At 58.7% G+C, this 18,167-nt stretch overlaps 1 protein-coding gene across 6 annotated transcripts in view; it reads right to left on the minus strand.

The window, feature by feature from the left end:
• Window positions 1-18,167, minus strand: part of SYNJ2 (synaptojanin 2) — an 82,821-nt gene that overhangs the window by 41,681 nt on the left and 22,973 nt on the right. For 4 of the 6 annotated variants that reach the window (XM_053668720.1, XM_053668721.1, XM_037126078.2 and 1 more), the window contains exons 3-5: window positions 13,041-13,311; window positions 9,009-9,234; window positions 3,789-3,872 (exon numbers count right to left, since the gene is read on the minus strand). In XM_053668720.1, the coding sequence (XP_053524695.1) occupies window positions 3,789-3,872; window positions 9,009-9,234; window positions 13,041-13,311 (581 nt within the window). Of the gene's footprint in view, window positions 1-3,788; window positions 3,873-4,468; window positions 5,760-9,008; window positions 9,235-13,040; window positions 13,312-18,167 lie in introns of those variants that run through there. The other 2 variants (XM_053668723.1, XM_053668724.1) reach the window with 2 other exon arrangements.

Below are 18,167 nucleotides of genomic sequence, written 5' to 3' on the forward strand. Positions count from 1 at the left end.
AAAAGAAGAACTTCTCTACTTTTTTTTGGAATAAGAACTTCATGTTTGACATGAAAACAGTTTTCGAGATAAGAACTTTTCAGAAGCACATGGTTCCTGGGCAGGAGAATCAGAACTTGAACTAGAGCCCAGGTCTGTATCACTTCATAGTCTGTGCTCTCCGTCACACGAAGAGTGACTTGTTTGATGCCGTGGTTGCCTTCAGCCCGGGGGCCTTGTGCAACGTGTGAGACCCACGACCAGAATGCACACGCAACTTCATCTTGCTTCGGCTCATTTCCATTGTACGTATTTTCCCCCCTACCCCAGCCTCCTCATTATTTTAATTTTAATTTTTTCATTTCTTAACCTCACCAGAGACCTTTATTTCCCACTGCTTTTTTGGGAGGAGGAGAAACATCAATGCGAGAGAGAAGCATCAATTGGTTGCCTCCTGTACATCTGTACATGCCTCGACCGGAACTCGAACCCACAACCTTTCAGCTATGGGACAGCACTCCAATCTACTGAGCCATACGGGGCTCTTTCTTATTTAAAACTGTGGTCCTACAAGCCATACGTGTTGGAACAAAGGATGGTACAAGCACATAAACAAGCGCATACAGTGCCCAGCACCCAAGGACTTAGTAAACAGTGTTTTTGTCGGGGGAGGAGAACGCAGGCAAAGTGGGAGCGGCAGGGAAGCGGTCTGCCCGGCCTCTGCCTCCAGCCGGCTTAGCCGCCGGGAGCTCCAACACGCAGACCTCACTCCCCTTTGCAAGACAGGGGCTGGACAAGCATGTTCCGTGGGAAGAACAAAGCTCTCACGTGACAAGGCGGGTCAAGTCTTCGACAGACTAACAACGCGCGAAATGCACACTATCACTAACTCTCCCAGGACGGCAGTTAGCTTTCAGGGTAAAATTTCAACGTGGCTATTTATAAACCTTACAACCTACTAACACAGCAAGGACGGAAGTGTTCGAGGGACACAGTTTCTAAAAGTGGCCTCAGCATCTAGGAGTTTCTGGTGAAGGCCCCGGTCCTGTGGAAATTGGCAAAGGAGGCGTCATCCCACCACCCTCTCTGCTCACCCCTCTCCCCCGCCTGCCCCCCTTCCCACAAGGCCCTGGTTCTCTGAGGCGGCCCCAAGAGGGGGCCGCACTGCAACTTAAAGGGCCAGCCTGCCACCCAAAAATATTTTCACGTTTATTATAACCTAGATGAAGAAGGAAGGGGAAAAGCTCGAAATGGAGAAAGACAACCAGAACGAGTGTTCAAGTTTGCTGTTCAAACAGTTCAGTGAAAGAGGCCACAGCTGCCCCCCCCCAGGAGCAGCCCTGCTGGCCCCCTGGGGAGGCGACCTAATTTCTCCGTGATGATGGGTGGTATTTAGATGGTACACCTGGGGGGATCAGACCCAAAGGTTAGCAAATCCTTAATAAGATTAATGAACACAAAGACTTATTTCTTTTAATCCTCACCTGAGAATGTTTTTTCATTGCTTTTAGAGACGGAGAAAGGGAGGGAGGGAGAGAAACATCGATGTGAGAGGGAAGCATGGATTGCTTGCCTTCCTGCACACACCCGAACAGGGAATCATATGCCTAGGTGGGGGATTGAGCCTGTAACCTAAGCAGGTACCCTGACTGGGAATCGAACCTGCGACCCTTCTGTTACAGGATGACACTCCAACCAACTAAGCCACACCAGCCAGGGCACAGAGTCTTTTGAAACATACTTTGAGGGAACTGTGGAGGCTCCGGAGAAGCAGTGTCAGGGTCTGAATAATGCCACAGCTGCCGAACAGCAGGACACCCAGGCCCACTGATAGGTCAGATGGCGGGATGGCTGGTTGTTCCACGGCAGGGTCAGACTGAGTCCAGGGAGGGGCTACCAGAGATCAGCCCTAAAGAGCGAATGACAGGTGAATTTTGCTCTGTTTTTAGAGGAGTGACGAGAACACAGAGGATCCTAGAAGCACGACTGAGCACGGCCAAGGAGCTGCAAGGTCTGAAGAGCCAGACCCGCTCAGGGCTACATAACCCGGATGCAGATGAGCACACTGCAGGGGACACGCTCATCACACGCCGTTCAACTGTGCTACGTGGTTCGCTGCCAAAGCCTGGCCTTGTGCTCTGCCCTCAGGTCCTGCGAGCAAGACCCCCACCTGGGGGAAGTGGACATGTTTCAGAGCGTCCTTCCCAAATTCTAAGACACTGTCATGACCGTCCCCCCAATTGGTCATTTCCTCACATGGCCTCCTCCTTTCCTTTTGCCCTCTACACATTGGATCTTCGCTTTTTATTCTTCTAAATGCAGAGCTCCAAGTTTCGGAAGGAAAACTCCAAATCTAAAGAAATTAAGTTGCAAACACTGCTTTGGACTGTCCAGAGGAGGCCAGTCTGTGGAGACAGAAGGTAGGTGAGCAGCTGCTAAGGCCTCAGGGAGAGGTGGGCGGGGAAAGGGAGCCACAGCACATGGGGACAGGGTTTAGGCCGAGGGAAAGTGTTCTGACACCAATTACGGTGATGGCCACACAACTCGGTAAATGTGCGGGACCCACGGACACATACGCTCTCCATGAGTGAAGTTCAAGTGTGTAAATCACATCTGGACAAGGCCCCTAAAACAAACACACACACTTCTGGGATGCACTCCAGAGGAATCTTCCGTGATATGACCGTCCTCGGGCGTGCTCTCCCTGTCACCACTAATGCCACCAGCTGTCCGCAGATGGCTCAGTCATTCCTCTCAATGGAGAGACGGAATGTTCACGAAGCTCTCTCTCCACCCACACAACTCAGAGCCCAAGTGAGACACGCATCTGTCTGCCTCGCTCTAAGAGCTGACGCGCCTCATTACTACGTCTGTCTGTTGGCGGCAGCACAGTGACAGACACAAGGACACTGCACCTATGGCAACACCGAGTAAAGTCAAGGGCCGGACAAAACCAGCAGTGTCAACACACCCCCGAGAGCCTGGGGGACGGCCCTGAGCCCCTTCAGTCACCTGCTGGGGACCCAACTGCTGTCACGCTGAGCCCTGAGTAACAACAGCCAAGGGGACAGAGGCTGGGCAGAGAGGTCTGCCGAGCACACCATGTCCCCTCAGGCCAGGGAGGAAGATCGGGATTGGCACCGAGGAAGCTCCAGTCCCTGGCTGTGCCCCCCACCCCAGGAACTCCGTGAGTGAGGCAGTGCCGTTCCGTTGACGACAACAAGTGTGTTCTTGGAACGCAGCACCACCCCCCACCGCCCACCAACTCCTCCCAGGAGACCAGCTGCCGAATGCCTCTGGCGCTGGCCAGAGCTGTTTTGGACCGCAAGGGGTATTTTTAGAAATCATGGGAAAACTCTGGGCAGTTCTCACGTGGCCACATGACAGGCACATGCACACGCCAGACCTGCCCCCCGGCCTCACAAAGCCCTCCGGGACAGCCGCTCTCTCAAAAACGCACCTTCAACCACGCTCTCCATATACTGAGTGAGGGTCTAACTTAAGTCACATCACGCATTCATCACGCCACTGTGCTACGTGGTTCGCTGCCAGCAAAGACCTTCCCCCCTTCAGCTGCGGGGGGTCGGAGAATCACACGTGATATGTCCGTTTCTGCACACAGACACACACACACGCACGCACACATGACTGCATGTGACAACTCATCTCAATCTGACTGGGCTGATGGAAAAGACCAGAAACTGTGCCGGGAAAGAAACAAAGTCAGAAGAAACCGTCACAGGCGTCCAGACGAGACGACAGGGGAACGGCAAGAACAGACACAGAGGTGCCGCTTTTTTATTACCTACCTGCAGCCCTGGCTGCTCCCAAAACAGCGGGACGGAGCCTCTGATCTGGACAAAGGACGACACGCCATCATCCATGTAAATCGTCTGCACCACCAAGGAAACAGAAAGGAGAGTATTCTTCAGTGAAACCCAAGGTCCGGGGCCGGTAACGGGATCCGGCCGCCTGAGACCCGACACCGGAACGAAGGGCAGACAGCGGACTTCGGGCCTGGGCTTCTCGTCCCCGAGGGGCCCTGCGGCTGCCCGATCCCCAGCCCGGCCGGCACACTCGTGGGCATGCTGGCTGCTGGCCAGCCTCGGAGCCCGGAGCCGGCAGGGCTGCCAGGGTCTGGGCAGCTGGCAGGGAACTCCCTCCGCCTCGCGGAGCTCTCTGAAAGGCCTGGCAAAGCCTGCCACCCCGTTTTAGGAGGAGAAGCAAGTGAGTGCCAGGATTTAACCAGGAGCTTCCTCAGAGCCCTGCTTTCAGGGGCAGTGGGAGAAGGGCCGAAGGGATGAACCGGACAAGCCATAGGCAAAGGTGCCATTGAGGGCACTCGTCAGCCCTGTACTTGACAATTCGAGTTGAGGCTGTCCTTGAACTTGCAGTTGGTCCTGGCCCTATGCCACTGTGTCCTTAAACCTGCCACTCACTGAGTCAATACACACAAATCAGCTGCCACAGGCTCCCAGTGTGACCTCACCTGAGCAGACACAGGTGATTCTTACATGTGGAGACCACGTCTCCTCCCCCATCCCCCCGTTATTCCGGAGTGAACCGACCCCTCGTCTGCCTGCAGGCTGCCCCTGACGCAGGTGGCCGTGTGAGGGAGTTTGAAAGGGACAAAAAGTACAGGCCCGAGCATCCCGAGGGGGGGCTGTGGCCGTTCTCAGATGCACTGCCCTTTATCTGAGTAACTCTACCCTGGCCTGGCAGGGCCGGCCTGGGCGCCACCGCCGGTCCTTTCCACTTCTTACCAGCCCGCTCCCTCACCAGGTAGCTTTCCATGGGCTAGATTGTGCTCAGGTCGCCCATGCATTAGTAATTCCGTAGTGGAGAACTTGAACATTAGACCTCGGGCTCCCGGACGGCCGGGAGCACGCGAGCCGGGTGAGCTGCATTGCGGGCTGACATTCCATCCCTGGCTCGCCAGAGGGGAAGAGCGTTGGGTTAAGAATGTGCTGCCTGCCTCTAGATGCCGACTGCTGGCTGACCAGTCACCACCCTCCGTCATTCTGCTGACCGTGATGTCACAGGCTGCTGCTTAAGCGGCTGCAGGCAGGGCCAGCCCTGAGCCCCCAGGAGGCAGAGAAGGAGGGTACCTCAGCCAGTACTTCTCCAGGAGACCACCCTTCACAGTGCCCAGGACCTGATTTCAGCTGGGGGACAGTCACCCTTTACTTCGAGGAACGCGTGGTGACAGCACCACTGCCCGCATCAGCCCTCGCACCCGTGAGCAGGAACTTGGGGGGGACCCGCATCAGAGAACCCTGGAGGTCCAGACCCCACCCCGGGGGCCAGAAGAACAGCTGCCCACCCCCCGTGTCTCCATTCCTCCGTCCCACACGAGAACATTTCAGCTCTGCATCCCATCCTCTTCGTGGGAGGTCACCTTCTCGCCCCAAGGTGACAGTTCAAAGCTGAGCCTCGGACACCTGATGGAATCACGGTGCTTCCTTTCTGGGTGAAGAACATGGGTTTCACCACCGAAAGACTGGATGCCCCCGCAGCTGCGATTTTAATGGAGGGCCCCTGGGGGCGGGGGCAGGAGGGTCAGTGAAAGGTGGGCGTGAGGGCCCTGGACCACAGCAGCACGGTCCTCAGTCCCATTTGCCCAGCAGGATGAGTCTGCGAACCTTCCTTAACCACTTTGAGCCTCAGCTTCCCGCTCTGTCACCGGGTCATGGAGAGGAGAGTAATGGAGGGAGTGTGAGTTCTTCCTGCCGGGTGCTGCCCTTGAGCATGGAGGAGGCTTCACGGAGGACAGGGAGGGACTGGGCAGGGGTCACAGCACCAGGGGACAGAGTGTAGGCCGCGGAAAGAGGGGGGTGGGGCGGGACAGAGGCAGCTGAAGGGGGGCGCAGAGCAGCTGTAATTCAGGAAGAAGGTGCCCACTGTGGCTGTGCAGTGGCCACCCCAGGCCAGGGACCCCCTGGACCTGGCCCCTCTGAGTGGCCCTCTCACAGAGCACTGGGAGCAGAGTCCCAATGGCCACAGAGAGAAAGGGACCAGGCAGGAAGCCTCAGGGCTGGGTATATACACGAGTATCCAGGGGGCTCTTTGCTGACCCTCTATTTCCAGACGAGGTGTTTACAATTCTTTCCAAGTCCGCATTCCTGGGGGGACCCACAGAGCCATCCTAACCTCCTCGGACTCATCAGGGGCCTGATCTGCAGCAGCCCAATATCCACCAGGGTTTTCTTGCAGAAGGTGGACGGAGGGGCCTCGGACGTTTTGTTTTTCTGCCTGGTGAGTGCGTCACGGCTGCAGAACCAGCCCACCAGGTCTGACTCAAGGCTTCCTCTGGGAAAGACCGAGATGCCATGTACACGTGCACACACAACACAAACGCTCACACACGTGTGCATGTACACACCCAAAACACCCCCACACACATCACGCGCTCACACAGCTTGCCTGGGGGAGAAAAGCTGCCCTCCGTCAGGGACGAGCTCCCACGGGGTGGAAGTGGGCGGTGTCGGAAGCTGGTCCCTTTGCTCTCCCTAAACAGCACATTCAGGAGAAGCCCAGCTGCCACGGGGGAGCCACCCCTGCCCTTTGTCTAGTCCTGTCGTGTGTTTGACAAGGACACCAGCAGGGCAACCTGTCAGCTGCCCTCCTGCATTTAACACAGAACTTCTGGGCCCAAACAGCTGAGGGCTTGGCCTGAGGGGTCTCATTTCCAAAGCAGGGGCCCCGGGCCAGTGGTCACCTGCGGGCAACCACCAGGAGGCCCCAGCCGCCCCAGCCGCGGCTCCTGCCCACTCTGGGCTCAGCACCCATTTTCTCCGAGATGCTGCCTGCTCCCCTAGGCGAGGACACTGGGTTTCAAAGGCTGCTGCTTCTTTAAGTGCCAGCTCACGAAGCAGGACAGAACGCTACCCGGAGGCATCGACCCCTCTGCCCACTGAACCCCTCAGCCTGAGGCCTCAGGATGCCACGCACCGTCTGCTCTCTCTCCACCGGCAACGCCATCGAGGGGGCGCAGTAGGCCCCACTGCACCGCCCTGACCTGGGGCTCACAATCGTGGCTGTGCCAACTCGAGCAGGATGTGCCGGCCCCCGTGGCCCCATCGGACCACCTGGGCCTGGACGGGTGCACTGGGGACAGGGCCCTGGGGATGGGGACAGGGCACGGGCAGGCTTCTCTCACGCTCCCTGCACTGGCGAGCTGAGCATGCCCCCAAGGCTCCAACCCCTGACTCTTCCTGAGAAGTGCCTTCAGGGCAGGTGGCCGGGAGGGAGGACCACTTAGCTGCCACTTGGCAGGAACACAGTTAAATACGTACTCCACTTAGAGACTTCGGTGTTTAAAAAAAACCCACTTAGATCGACTGAAGTGCCGATGCTGCTGCAAAGTGCGGGACAAAACCACACCGGGATTCCAGACAGGGCGCAAGTGGCACTCTCACGCGGCGAGAGGACAATGCACCCACGGCAGACAGTACTGGGTGCGCTCGGGGGAGGGGCCGACCCCCAGCAGGCTGCGCTGGGTCCACAGGCACCACCCACACCCACCGTCAGGACGCTCTCCCACAGAAGCACATGTCCTCCCGCCCCACCAGTTCTGACTCCGCTTCCCCTCCGCACGGGGCAGGCCCCCCAGCACACGGGCCCCGCCCTGCCCGCTAGTGGTCTACGGCCTCTCCCTTCTCCCCAGGCAGGGCTCTCGCAGCAAGCACCGGCTGCGGGAGCCACCCCGGAGGACAAGGACGAGCATGAGGACGCCACCAGGGCCAGCTCTCTGCCTTGTTCCTGCTGCGTCCCCGCCAGCAAGCTCACAAACTCAGCCGAGAGGCCCCGGGTTTGCTCCCAGGTTGCCAAACGGGACGCTGGGAGCTGAATCCTCCCCTCCCCCGGGAGCCACCTTCTTCTCCCACATGCCCAGGTGGGCACGTTGTCCCGGGGACTCTCTGACAGCATGCGTCACCCTGGGCCCTGCCTCCCACAGCAGAACAGAAGGTGAGGTACGAGAACAAAAGCGAGTTGCTTTCATCACAAAGACTTCACAGGGTGGGGAGAAGTAGGCTCCACTTGGGGGCACTGTTTCCCCCCTGCCAGTTTAAACCAGACATTTATTTACCTGCCTCGTCTATGTCCAGGAGCGCAGACGTTGCAAGATGTCACAGGCAAGAAACTGGCCCTGCCTCTCACCTTAAGGCCCCTGCTCAAAGGTCCTCCCATGCAGCATCTAAGTCAAGGGGACCGTCCTCCCCTCTGTGTGTCTGGAAGCCCGAACAGGCGGCAGCTTACACGCAGATGCCAGGTGCTCCAGTCTGTGCCGAATCACATGGCCTGCAGCCTCCTAGGCAAACCCTCTCCCAGCTAGAGGCGGCAGGAGGGGACACAAAGCCGCAGCCGCTAAGTAAACACAGGTGTCTGCGGCTCGACACCCACAGCCTCGCTGCACCTGTGCCTTCCACGGGTGTTCCCTCCTGATTTATTCCGCCTGCCAGCCCGCATGGGCGGCATTATCCTCCACGTTGCAAGTTACAGAGGAAAACGGCCGCTGTGAGACAGCACCTCTAGGAATGAGGACGGACTTTAGAAAACCAATCAATGAGGAACTTAGCAGATGGTCCAGTCCCCGGGCGCCAAAAGCAATGCCCACTGAGCAGGCAGCTCTCACCACGCCTGGGTGCCGAGACTGCTTCTAGGATGAAGCTTTGGTTGATTTAGAACGAAAGGGGGCCGTTGCTTCATATCTCAGGATTTCTGAATTCTATCGGTTCACCTATCGTCAGTGGCTCTCAGTGTGACTGCCACCTGGCACCATCCTGGCAAAATCCTGTTTCCTTTCATGGAAAGTACCTCGGGGGGGGGGCGGTATTTTCCCCGCATGCAAAGCAGAGGCCATGTCTGTGGGCAGGCCCCCCCACCACTGGGACTTGCTCTGTTTTCCAATCAGTGAGAAGCTGCGCTCATCAGAAACTAACTGCCTCGACTACCCCCCACCGGACACATGTTTGCACACGCGGCATCCCCTCTGAGCCACTGGGGCCAGGACCGGCCTGGGCACTGACCTGCTCCGTCTCCACGAAATTGGACACGTGGCCATCGTCGTTCACGCCGCGGATGTGGAAGCGAGCACCGGCGCGTTCGCGGCTGATGCGGGAGATGAGGCAGGCCTTGGCCTGCTTGTGCGAGGCGTACACCGTGCGGATGGCCACCACGCCGCAGATGACCTTCAGCAGCCAGTCACAGCAGCTCACCTGGTGCTGCCGCAGGGGCATGTGCAGCAGCTGGTTCCTACAAAACGGAGCGACTCGGGTCACCTCACACCCTCCAGGAAACCTCGTCCTCAGGTGAGCCAGGGAAGGCCCTGCAGCAAGGATTCCCTCTCAGCGCCAGGCAGGCTCACGCCGCTGCCCGTGGACTCACAGACACTGGGCGGGGCCACTGAGACAGGTGCAGCGGGAAAGGAATCCTCTCCCGAAGCCGCTGCACATTATGAACTGGGAATCCCATCAGTAAAAACTTAATCATGTTTTGTGATTGCATAATATTAATAAAAATAATATTAAATATATCTGTGCTCATTTAAATTATATCCACATCCCGTGAGGTGAGTTACAAAGCAATCCCAAACAAGTAAAAGAGGAGGAGCTAGAAATAGAACGTAATGTAAGTTCCACACGTCCACACGCAGTGGATGGTCCTGGGCTCCTGGAGACCCCTGATGTAAGTAATGATGGATGTAACAGCCCCCATTTATCAAGTGCATGCTCGGGACGGAGTAATTCACTTCATCCTTGAAACGACGCTATGTGACAGGTATTATCACTCACCCATTTTACAGATAAAGAAACTGCGGCACGGTGAAGGGAAGTACCCAGGTGCCCAAGGTCACAGGCAGGACGCGGTGCACGGAGCTGGGGGGCCACACCTCTCGTGATGAGGTCCCGCCTGTACAGCTCCCCTCTGCGTCCACACCCTCCTCTCCGCTCCCACTCACTCAGCCCCCCAACACCCCCGCGCTCACTGAGAGCAAGTGGGGGCTAGGAGATGCGAGGGCTCGGTGGGGATGCAGGACACCCAGAGACCCCGGGATGCCTCTGGGCTCCACATGGCATGTGCAGGGGACCCGAACGGTGCCATTCAGAGGCCCCTTGCAGGCTCCCAGGGGGGCAGAACTGTCACGCGAGACTCCCTCTTGTGGGCATGAAGCTAATCTACCAGGTTGGCCAAAATGTCTGTCACGTTTTTCCCACACAATGAGTGGCTCTAGTAGTACCCAGTTGTCTTTGACTTCACTTGAAGCAATGTTGTTAGACTGTATTGTGACAGCTGTCATATCAGCATGTGTCTAAAAAAACTGATCAAAATTGGTGAATTTCTGTGCAGCCACTTCGATACTAGAGATGGAAGAAAACACATGACATTTTCAGCATATGATGCTTTATTATTTCGAGAAAAGTGAAAACACCACTGAAGCACAAAACAACCTGTGCTATGGACAGAGAAGGTGCTGGGACTGATCGCACGTGTGAGAGTGGTTTGCCGAGTTTCTCGGTACTGCCGGCATTTCGGCCCAGTAACCCTTCGCTGTGGGGCTGTCTGATGCACTGGAAGGTGTTGAGCAGCGACCTGGAAGCCGATCGCAGGAGACAGTCAACATACTCAAAACACCCAAATCGATAAGTTACTGGTGAAAATGAAAAATGTGTCATTTATTTTACGGAAAAAACGTAGCGGATTTCTTGGCCTGCCTGGTAGATGACTGTGCCCTGCCCTTGACCCCTCCTCAAAGACAGTGGTGCTTTCCCATTTCGGGAGGGGTGGGCTGTGACCCCTGACATCTCTGGCAGCTTCTCTAAGGAACAGTGATCCCCAGCTCTTAGGCCATGTCCCCGTGGGCGCTGAGACCCCCCTCGGGCAGGGGCCACACTGCCCCCACCCCTGAGCCCTCATAGCCCCAGTGCCTGCCTGCCTGACAAATGAGGATGGTGAGCACCACTTCACAGAAACAGCCCCTCTCCTGCACCCTCCCTGCAGTTCAGATAATGAACCAGCCTGAGTCACTAATGCGTGAAATCCACACGTGGCACAAAGGCAAGGCTCCACGCATCCCAGAGTTTTCCAGCCACACAGCCAAGGCCCCCACCACTTACCAGGGGCCAGGAGGAGACTTCTGCCCAGTGGACGGCTCTGGGTAAGGCCTGCGTGCAGTCGCACCGGCCTGAGCCTCAGTGGGTGGAGGCGCTAGAAAGGAAGCAGCTCTCTGCCTTTCCTCCCAGGCCGCTTGGACTGGGAAGCAGTCATCAGTGGGAGCCGGTCGCCAGCCCAGAGGAACGACTTCACCCCTCCAGCGCCTCCCCCTCATACACCAGCCGCACTCAGCGTTGACCCCGTGTGACTCCAGACTCAGGGCAGACACGGCACCCCAAATGGCCGGTTGGGGACTCAGGCCCGTGACCGCTCAGCCAGGGCCGACAATTGTGGCCAGTTCCGTGGGCCCACACACCACAGCGGCGGGTACGGCCCAGCAGCCTGGCACCCTTTGGAGTCGCCACTGCCTCCCCTCAACTCCAGACAGAGCCTGGTGTCCACCGGGCACTCCCCTTCCCGAGTCCCTCTGAACCTCCCCTGGGTGAGTCTCTGCTTCGTCTTCCTGGCTTCCTGCGGCCTCAGCACTGGCAGGAGGCCGCCTGAGAAGAGCAGCCCCACGGTGGGGCATCCGGAGTCCCTGACACCCCTCTGGCCCTGAGGACCGGGACGTTCCCAGGAATGCCCCAGCCCCAGAGACATCTCCCCGCTGCACAAAGCCCCTCTGTCCGCAAGCTCAGCTGCAGGTGCAGCTGCTGCAACACAGAAACACGGCCCCGACCAGGTCCTCGGAGTTGGCCCAGTGCCTCCATCTCTACCTTGCTGGGGACGTCACCTCTCAGCTGCTCCCCACCTGCTGAGTCAGGGCCGCATCCCGATGGGACCAGCAGCAGAGTCACGGGCGTTTTAAAGTTTGAGCACAGCGCTGCCTGGGAAGCTGGAGACCAGGGGACCTGAGGAGATCTGGGGGCGACAATGGCAGGATGGGGAAAGCCCTCTCTCTCTGGGCAGAAATTAGGGATTCCTGTGGTGGGAGGGTCCAAGTCACCAAGGAAAGGACATTTATGCAGTGACCTTTGGCTTCCTCTGCTTGGGCGAAGGGACGGGGCCCCAGTGAAAGACGTCAATGAGACGCCCACCCCATGGGAGGGCTGGGAGCTGGGGTGGGTGGCCCCAAGGCACACGCTGGAGTTCTAGGAACACCCCTTATGTAAGACGCATCAGAACAATTTCTCCAGCAGGACTTTTACCACTTCGGCTTCTGACTCCCTTCTCATGCGTCTCCTGCTACATCTGAGGGAAGCGGCGCCCCTGACGGCCCAGGCTGAGCACCGGGACCCATTGAGGCCGTTCCCCCCACGCCCAGAGAGCACCACCCGTGCTCACGCACCCCCAGGGCTGACCGCACCTAGCTGTGTCCAGGAGCGCTGGGATGACGCTCTCTGGCAGAAATCCAGCCAGCTCTCTCTGGACTGCAGGACGTGTCTTATCACATGACAGCGTCACCTTGGCAGGGTGACTCAGTTTCCCCACTGTGGGGTTGGTTTGGGGTCTGGAGCCAGAATGCCTGATTCGAATTCCCTCCCTCGGTCAAGCCTCAGTCTCCTCATCTGTACAATGGGGTTAACAGATCCCACCTCGCAGATCCCCATGAGGATAATGAGAATATTCCCCAAGGAGAACTTGGGACGTGAGCACAGTGTCTGTCTGCAGAGCATGACCAGCATGGCTGAGAAGACAGCAGAGAACGGGCGCAGGCCCCGGCACTGAGGAGACGCCCAGCAGACGGCGGCTTTATGCCCTTCACCCATGGCCCAGACTGTCTTTCCCGAGTCTGCCACTTTGAATACCTCCCCGACCCCAGGGCTGCGGACTGTGGGGTTCCCACTGCGCAGAGAGCGACCTGGCCCACTGGGATGACGCAAAGCGAAAGTCAAGGACACAGATGCCAACCAGAGCCTACCCACCCGGTGACCCGGTGGCAGGAGATGCAGGGCCCCAGGCCTCACCAAAAGAAGGCATTCCCCCACTCGTGGCTGTCATCGCCCTGCTTCTGCGCCCGGACAGTGAGGTCGAAGCGGGACCCGTCGTTGGGCCACGAGAAGTAGAAGACGCCCGAGTTGAGGATCTTCCTGAGGGCCGTGAGCCGGTCCTCCTCCCTGGCCTCTTCCTGCAGAGGGTAGAAGTCGGTGGTGGTGATTTTGTAGATCTCGGCCTCTGGGATTCTGCCCACAGATGTGCAGCCTGTCACCAAAACCAGGAAGCTCAGGGACGCGTCACCTGCAGGGGGAAGCAGATGGGGGGCTTAGGACCACTGTGGGCAGCTTGCAGTTCTTGTAGCCACTACGAGAGTTTCTGTTCATGACTCCTACACACCCTCTGGCACCCCGAATTCCTCAGCTCAGACTGCAGGAATCCCCCTGCCTCGTGGGCCTGCGGTCTGAGCTGTGGTTCTGCACGTGGCCCAGACCGGTGGCAGCACCACCTGGGAGCCTGTTGGAAATGGAAGTGCAGATTCTGGGCCCACCCACACCTGTGGGCCCAGGCCAGCAGCCCGAGCTCTGACACGCCCCAGGTGAGGCTGCTGCCTGTCGGGGGCTGCGGGTGACTGGCCCGGAGCTTTCCCAGCCGGAGCGTCTCCCCTGTCTGCTGCCCAAAGCCTCTCAAAGCCACGCTTCCTCTGAGTCCTCAGCCACTGCCTGGCTCCAGCCTCCAGCTGAAGTCTGCCCTCCAAGCTCTGTCCCCAGAGTGGCCTCCCGAACTCACCTGATGGCAGACCCCCCTCCTCCACTTAAACCCTTCCGTGGCTCCCACTCCCCAAGAACTGGAACGGGAGCCCCTCTCACCAGCCCCTGGCCCCACACAGGCCCCCAGCCATTCCGGACTGGGCTCTGCAGCTCCTCAAATGTGCCGTATGCCCTCTGCCCCTGGGCCTTCTCCCACGGCGCTGCCTCTGCCCTGGATGCCCCCCTGCCCCGCCTGCCCAGCAAGGCCTTCCACGATCCCTCCTGACCCCACTCCCCTGCACCCCCAGAACAGCACAAGTCCCCCCACTGCTGGTCAGGGCCATCCTGCCTGCCCCCCATCTCTGCTCCCCGGCACCAGGAGAACTCCCCACCCTGGGGGCTCATCTCAGCAGCACCTCCTCCGAGGAGCCGACCCTGCTCTCCAAAGACACGGTTGGTTGCCCCAGAGTGCACCCTGGTCAGCCCTCGTCGCAGGCCGAGCTCACACCCTCCCTCTGCCGCCTGTGTCCCCAGCAGACTGTGGGTCCGCCGGGCAGCACTGCATATGACAAGTGCTAGATGGATTCCCCCAAGTGCTAGAGGTAGTGTGGGGGACAGATCAGCCCTCGGGGCGACGTGGATCTGGCCCACAGGACGCTTCTCCCACCCGTTCGCAGTGAGGTCTACTCCCAGTGGTCATGGCCATCGCTGGGGTGGTGGCGGTCAGTGTTCTTAGATCTCTGGACACCAATAAAAGACCCCTAGGACCGCCAGTTCCACTGCTACCCCCCACCCCTCCACACACTTAACGGGAAGGAGAGCGCTGCCGGGTCATCAGTAAAGAACATCTGTTCTTTATTATTATCATTGCTAAGTAAGTCGCCACTTGTACCATGTCTACAGCTGTGGTGGGGGCGGGGGTCCTCCAGGGCAACCGTGAGGGCCACATGCCACCTCTCCAGCCCATGGTCGGGAGACCACTCTGAAAGCACACCTGAGCTGCAGGTGGCGACAGGTGTCAGGGGCTGAGTTTCTTAAGTCGAACAGGTGTCATTCTGGAAGACTGGTGGGTGCATGTGGAGTTGACATCCTCACACGACCGCCTCTCGCGTGCTGCTCTTCCCACGGCCTGGACTAGGACCGACGCCCAGGTGTCCCGCCTGCCTCGCTGGCGGGCGCAGTGCAGGGGAAGCAGAGTCCAGGGATGGTCCCCTGGGGGCCCCGAGAACAGTCCTTGTGCTCTAGGCTCCCAGCCCTAAGTTAGACTCTGCAGGGCGTGCGTGGGAGGACAGGTGTGGAGAATTTTACTTTCCACTCTGCATCCAAGTCCTCCTGGCCTCTGCGTGGGGAACCGAGTCCCTGGCCAGAGTCCCAGGCTGCCGTGAAGACAGTGGGCACTTCCTGGGCAGGGCGTGGCAGGGAGGGGGCGCCTGGAACAGGCAGGCCCACACGACTCTTCAGATAAACAAGAACAAAGGACAGAGCCGCCCCCACCGCGAACTGGGCTGAGCCCTGGGAGAGGGGCGGGTGGGTAAGAGCCACGTGGGAGGCTGGCAGCAGGGCGCTTTCATGACAGCTGGCTGTCACGGCAGTGCTCACGGCGCACGGCACCAGCCCCCACACTTCCTCCCAGCCCCCACACCACACTCCCAGGGGGGTGGCGGGGAGGTGCCATTTTTGCCCCACTTTATACAAAGGGAGATACAGGCACTGAAGCTCTGAAGGGTCCTGCTTCAAGCCCAGCACCAGGCCGTGGGGGGTTGCTGCCCCTGGGCCCACCTGCCAGGGTGGTGTTGGCGTGTCCCCCCCAGAGGTGTCTCTAGGGGAGAAGGGTGAGGCAGTGGGCCCCGCCTGCGCAGGTGTGTGAGCAGGCCCCTCGAGGCTCACCTGGAGCACAGGCCGGGCTCTGTGTTTACAACAGTCGGACAGCGTCGGTTTTCTGACTGTGACCTGTGGCCACCTGCCACACGGCACGGGAGGGCTGGCTCTGGGTCTCGGCAGACACGGTGCCATTTGTTCAGGGACCGTGCTGGGTGTGCCCTCCCGGAGCGCTGCTTCCCTGTGCTGGCATTTCTCCGAGTCTGCTCAGCTCTGCATTCTCTCCCCAGCCAGGTTCCTGCCCCGCTGAACCCTGGGCTGCGTAGGGACCGCCTGCCTGATCTATCTCCCTGCTCACACTCGCTCTCCAACTTCGGTCTATAAACAAAGGACTCTGGACTCCCAGCTGCCCCACTGGGAAGGGAGGCGCTTTGGCCGGGGGCTCCTGGAATGCCCTCCCCCGCCCTGCACAACAGGCTCAGAATTCTGGTGAATTCTATTGCCTTCGTAGCCAGGCGACACCATCTCAGGTGGCTCTCTCACCTCCTCTTCCTTGACCATGAGAGCAGGATGTGCCGCCGCACCGTGCCGGCCGCCTGCACAGCTAATGACACCTGGCTGTGCACGCACTGTCCCCACTTCGACTGGTAGGTGGCAACCATCCAGGGTCGGGTGGTTACACCACGGAAATCCCCCAGAGAGCTGGATATCAAATATTTGCCAGCAAACCACTGGGTATGGTTTGTTGTTGTTGTTTTAAGGTTTTTACTTATTTCCAGAGAGAGGGGGAGGGGATGGGAAAGAGGGGGTGAAACATCAATATGTGGTTGCCTCTTGCATGCCCCAAACTAGGGACCTGGCCCACAACCCAGGCATGTACCCTGACTGGGAATCGAATTGGTGACCCTTTGGTTTGCAGGCTGGCACTCGATCCACTGAGCCACACCAGGCAGGGCAAGGTAGAGGTATTTAAATAAATTACTCTGACACTGATGAAGGCCAGCGCATCTCGAGTCTTGCCAGAGAATACTGCCTACCCTGAATCTCAAAAGACTGTCAAACTCCCCTCTCCAGACGTTGCCTCCTTGAAGGGACAGGCCAGAGGAGTGAACTCAGCGAGCCTGTGCATGTTTATCAGGAGTCAAGGCTGCACAGGTACTTGGCCTGTGCCCTTGACCCCACACCCGGTTCCCCCGGAGGGACCCCTCTGCCGACAGTCCCCTTCCACCCAGGGCCTGTTCTGTCATGGAAACCTTTTAGGAACATGTGAGACGGAGAAGAGGGGTTTTCCTGATTTTACAGGGGGGCCAACAGCCCTCAGGGGAGCGAAAGAACTCAGAGGCCGGCTGTTGTGCAGCCGGGACTGAGCCGGGAGGGGTGTGTGGGGGCAGGGGACAGGGCTGCCACACTGTCCCACAGACTGCAGGCACGGTCCCACCCGAAGCCGTGATGCCTTACAAACCTCAATGTATTTGGCTCGAGGCTGTGGAACGGGGAGGCCTCAAGCACTCAGCTTAGAAAAGTCACAGCCCTGACATCCCGGGGACAATCTCGTCACATTCCCACCTTCTGTGCTGTGTGGGCCCTGAACAGCCCAGCTGCCCTCCGGACTACAGGGTTCTGTCCCCTCCGGCTATCATTTCAGGGAGGAAGGGGAGACTGTGAGCTCCCCGTGAACACCTAGGAACCTGAGGTAAGTAAAGCATGTAGGCAATTTTTGTGCATGTTCCTTCCTTTCCAACATGAAAGGCTATTTTCACGTGGGTAGGAGGAAACGGAACAACCTGTTCCAAGGTAGAGCCTGAGGGGAGGTCTCTTTCCCTGTAGGGAGCACCTGCAGCCTAAAAAGTCAAAAGGGAGGCCACCTCCCCACCCTCCCCAGAAGGGTCGTCCTGGTGGGTCACCAGAAGGTGAAGTATGTTCCATGCTTGCCAACACCCTCGGCAGGTGAGGAAAAACAAAACAAAACAAAGCAAAGTAAACAGATCCAGTCTGGGGTTAGGGACTTGCAGCGGGAAAAGGCAATCAAGCCAAAGCCAAGTTCTCCTTACTGCAACCAAGGCAGATCTGAACGAGTCCATGCTGGGGCCCAGCCCCTCCCCTCGTCCAGGCACCCCAGGTCTCATGTTGAAATAGCCAAGTCTTCCCAACATTCCAAAGGCCAACCTCATGCCCCCGGCCCCCACGGAGGCCTTTTCAGCCCTGGATGGAGACGCCCTGGATGGAGACCCAGGCAGGAGCGCTTGGGGGCATTCGGAGGCCATCAGAATGGGGGCCAGGCCCCTGAGGCCCTTCTCAGCTAGTCTCTACCCCCTACCTGAGTCTGTGTTCCCCCCTCCCCACTCAGCAGCAGGGACAGGCAGGCTGCAGGAAGGGAAGGAGAGGGCTGACTGGACAGCCCCAGGAGTTCGTCACTTCTCTCCACATCCCTGGCCCGAGGACGCTGCCCCTGGGCAGGGCACCCTGCAGGCACCCAAGCTCACGGTGACAATGTTCTTCTAGCGGCTACCCCCCTCCCCGATGGGGATGCATTTCCTATAGCTGACCTCAGATGACCATCCAGGAAAAAAAGGCTCCCCCTGGGACAGGGCA

The sequence above is a fragment of the Artibeus jamaicensis genome, unplaced genomic scaffold (genome assembly GCF_021234435.1).
Source record: "Artibeus jamaicensis isolate MK-2021 breed Jamaican fruit bat unplaced genomic scaffold, CSHL_Jam_final contig_497, whole genome shotgun sequence".
Taxonomy (NCBI): domain Eukaryota; kingdom Metazoa; phylum Chordata; class Mammalia; order Chiroptera; family Phyllostomidae; genus Artibeus; species Artibeus jamaicensis.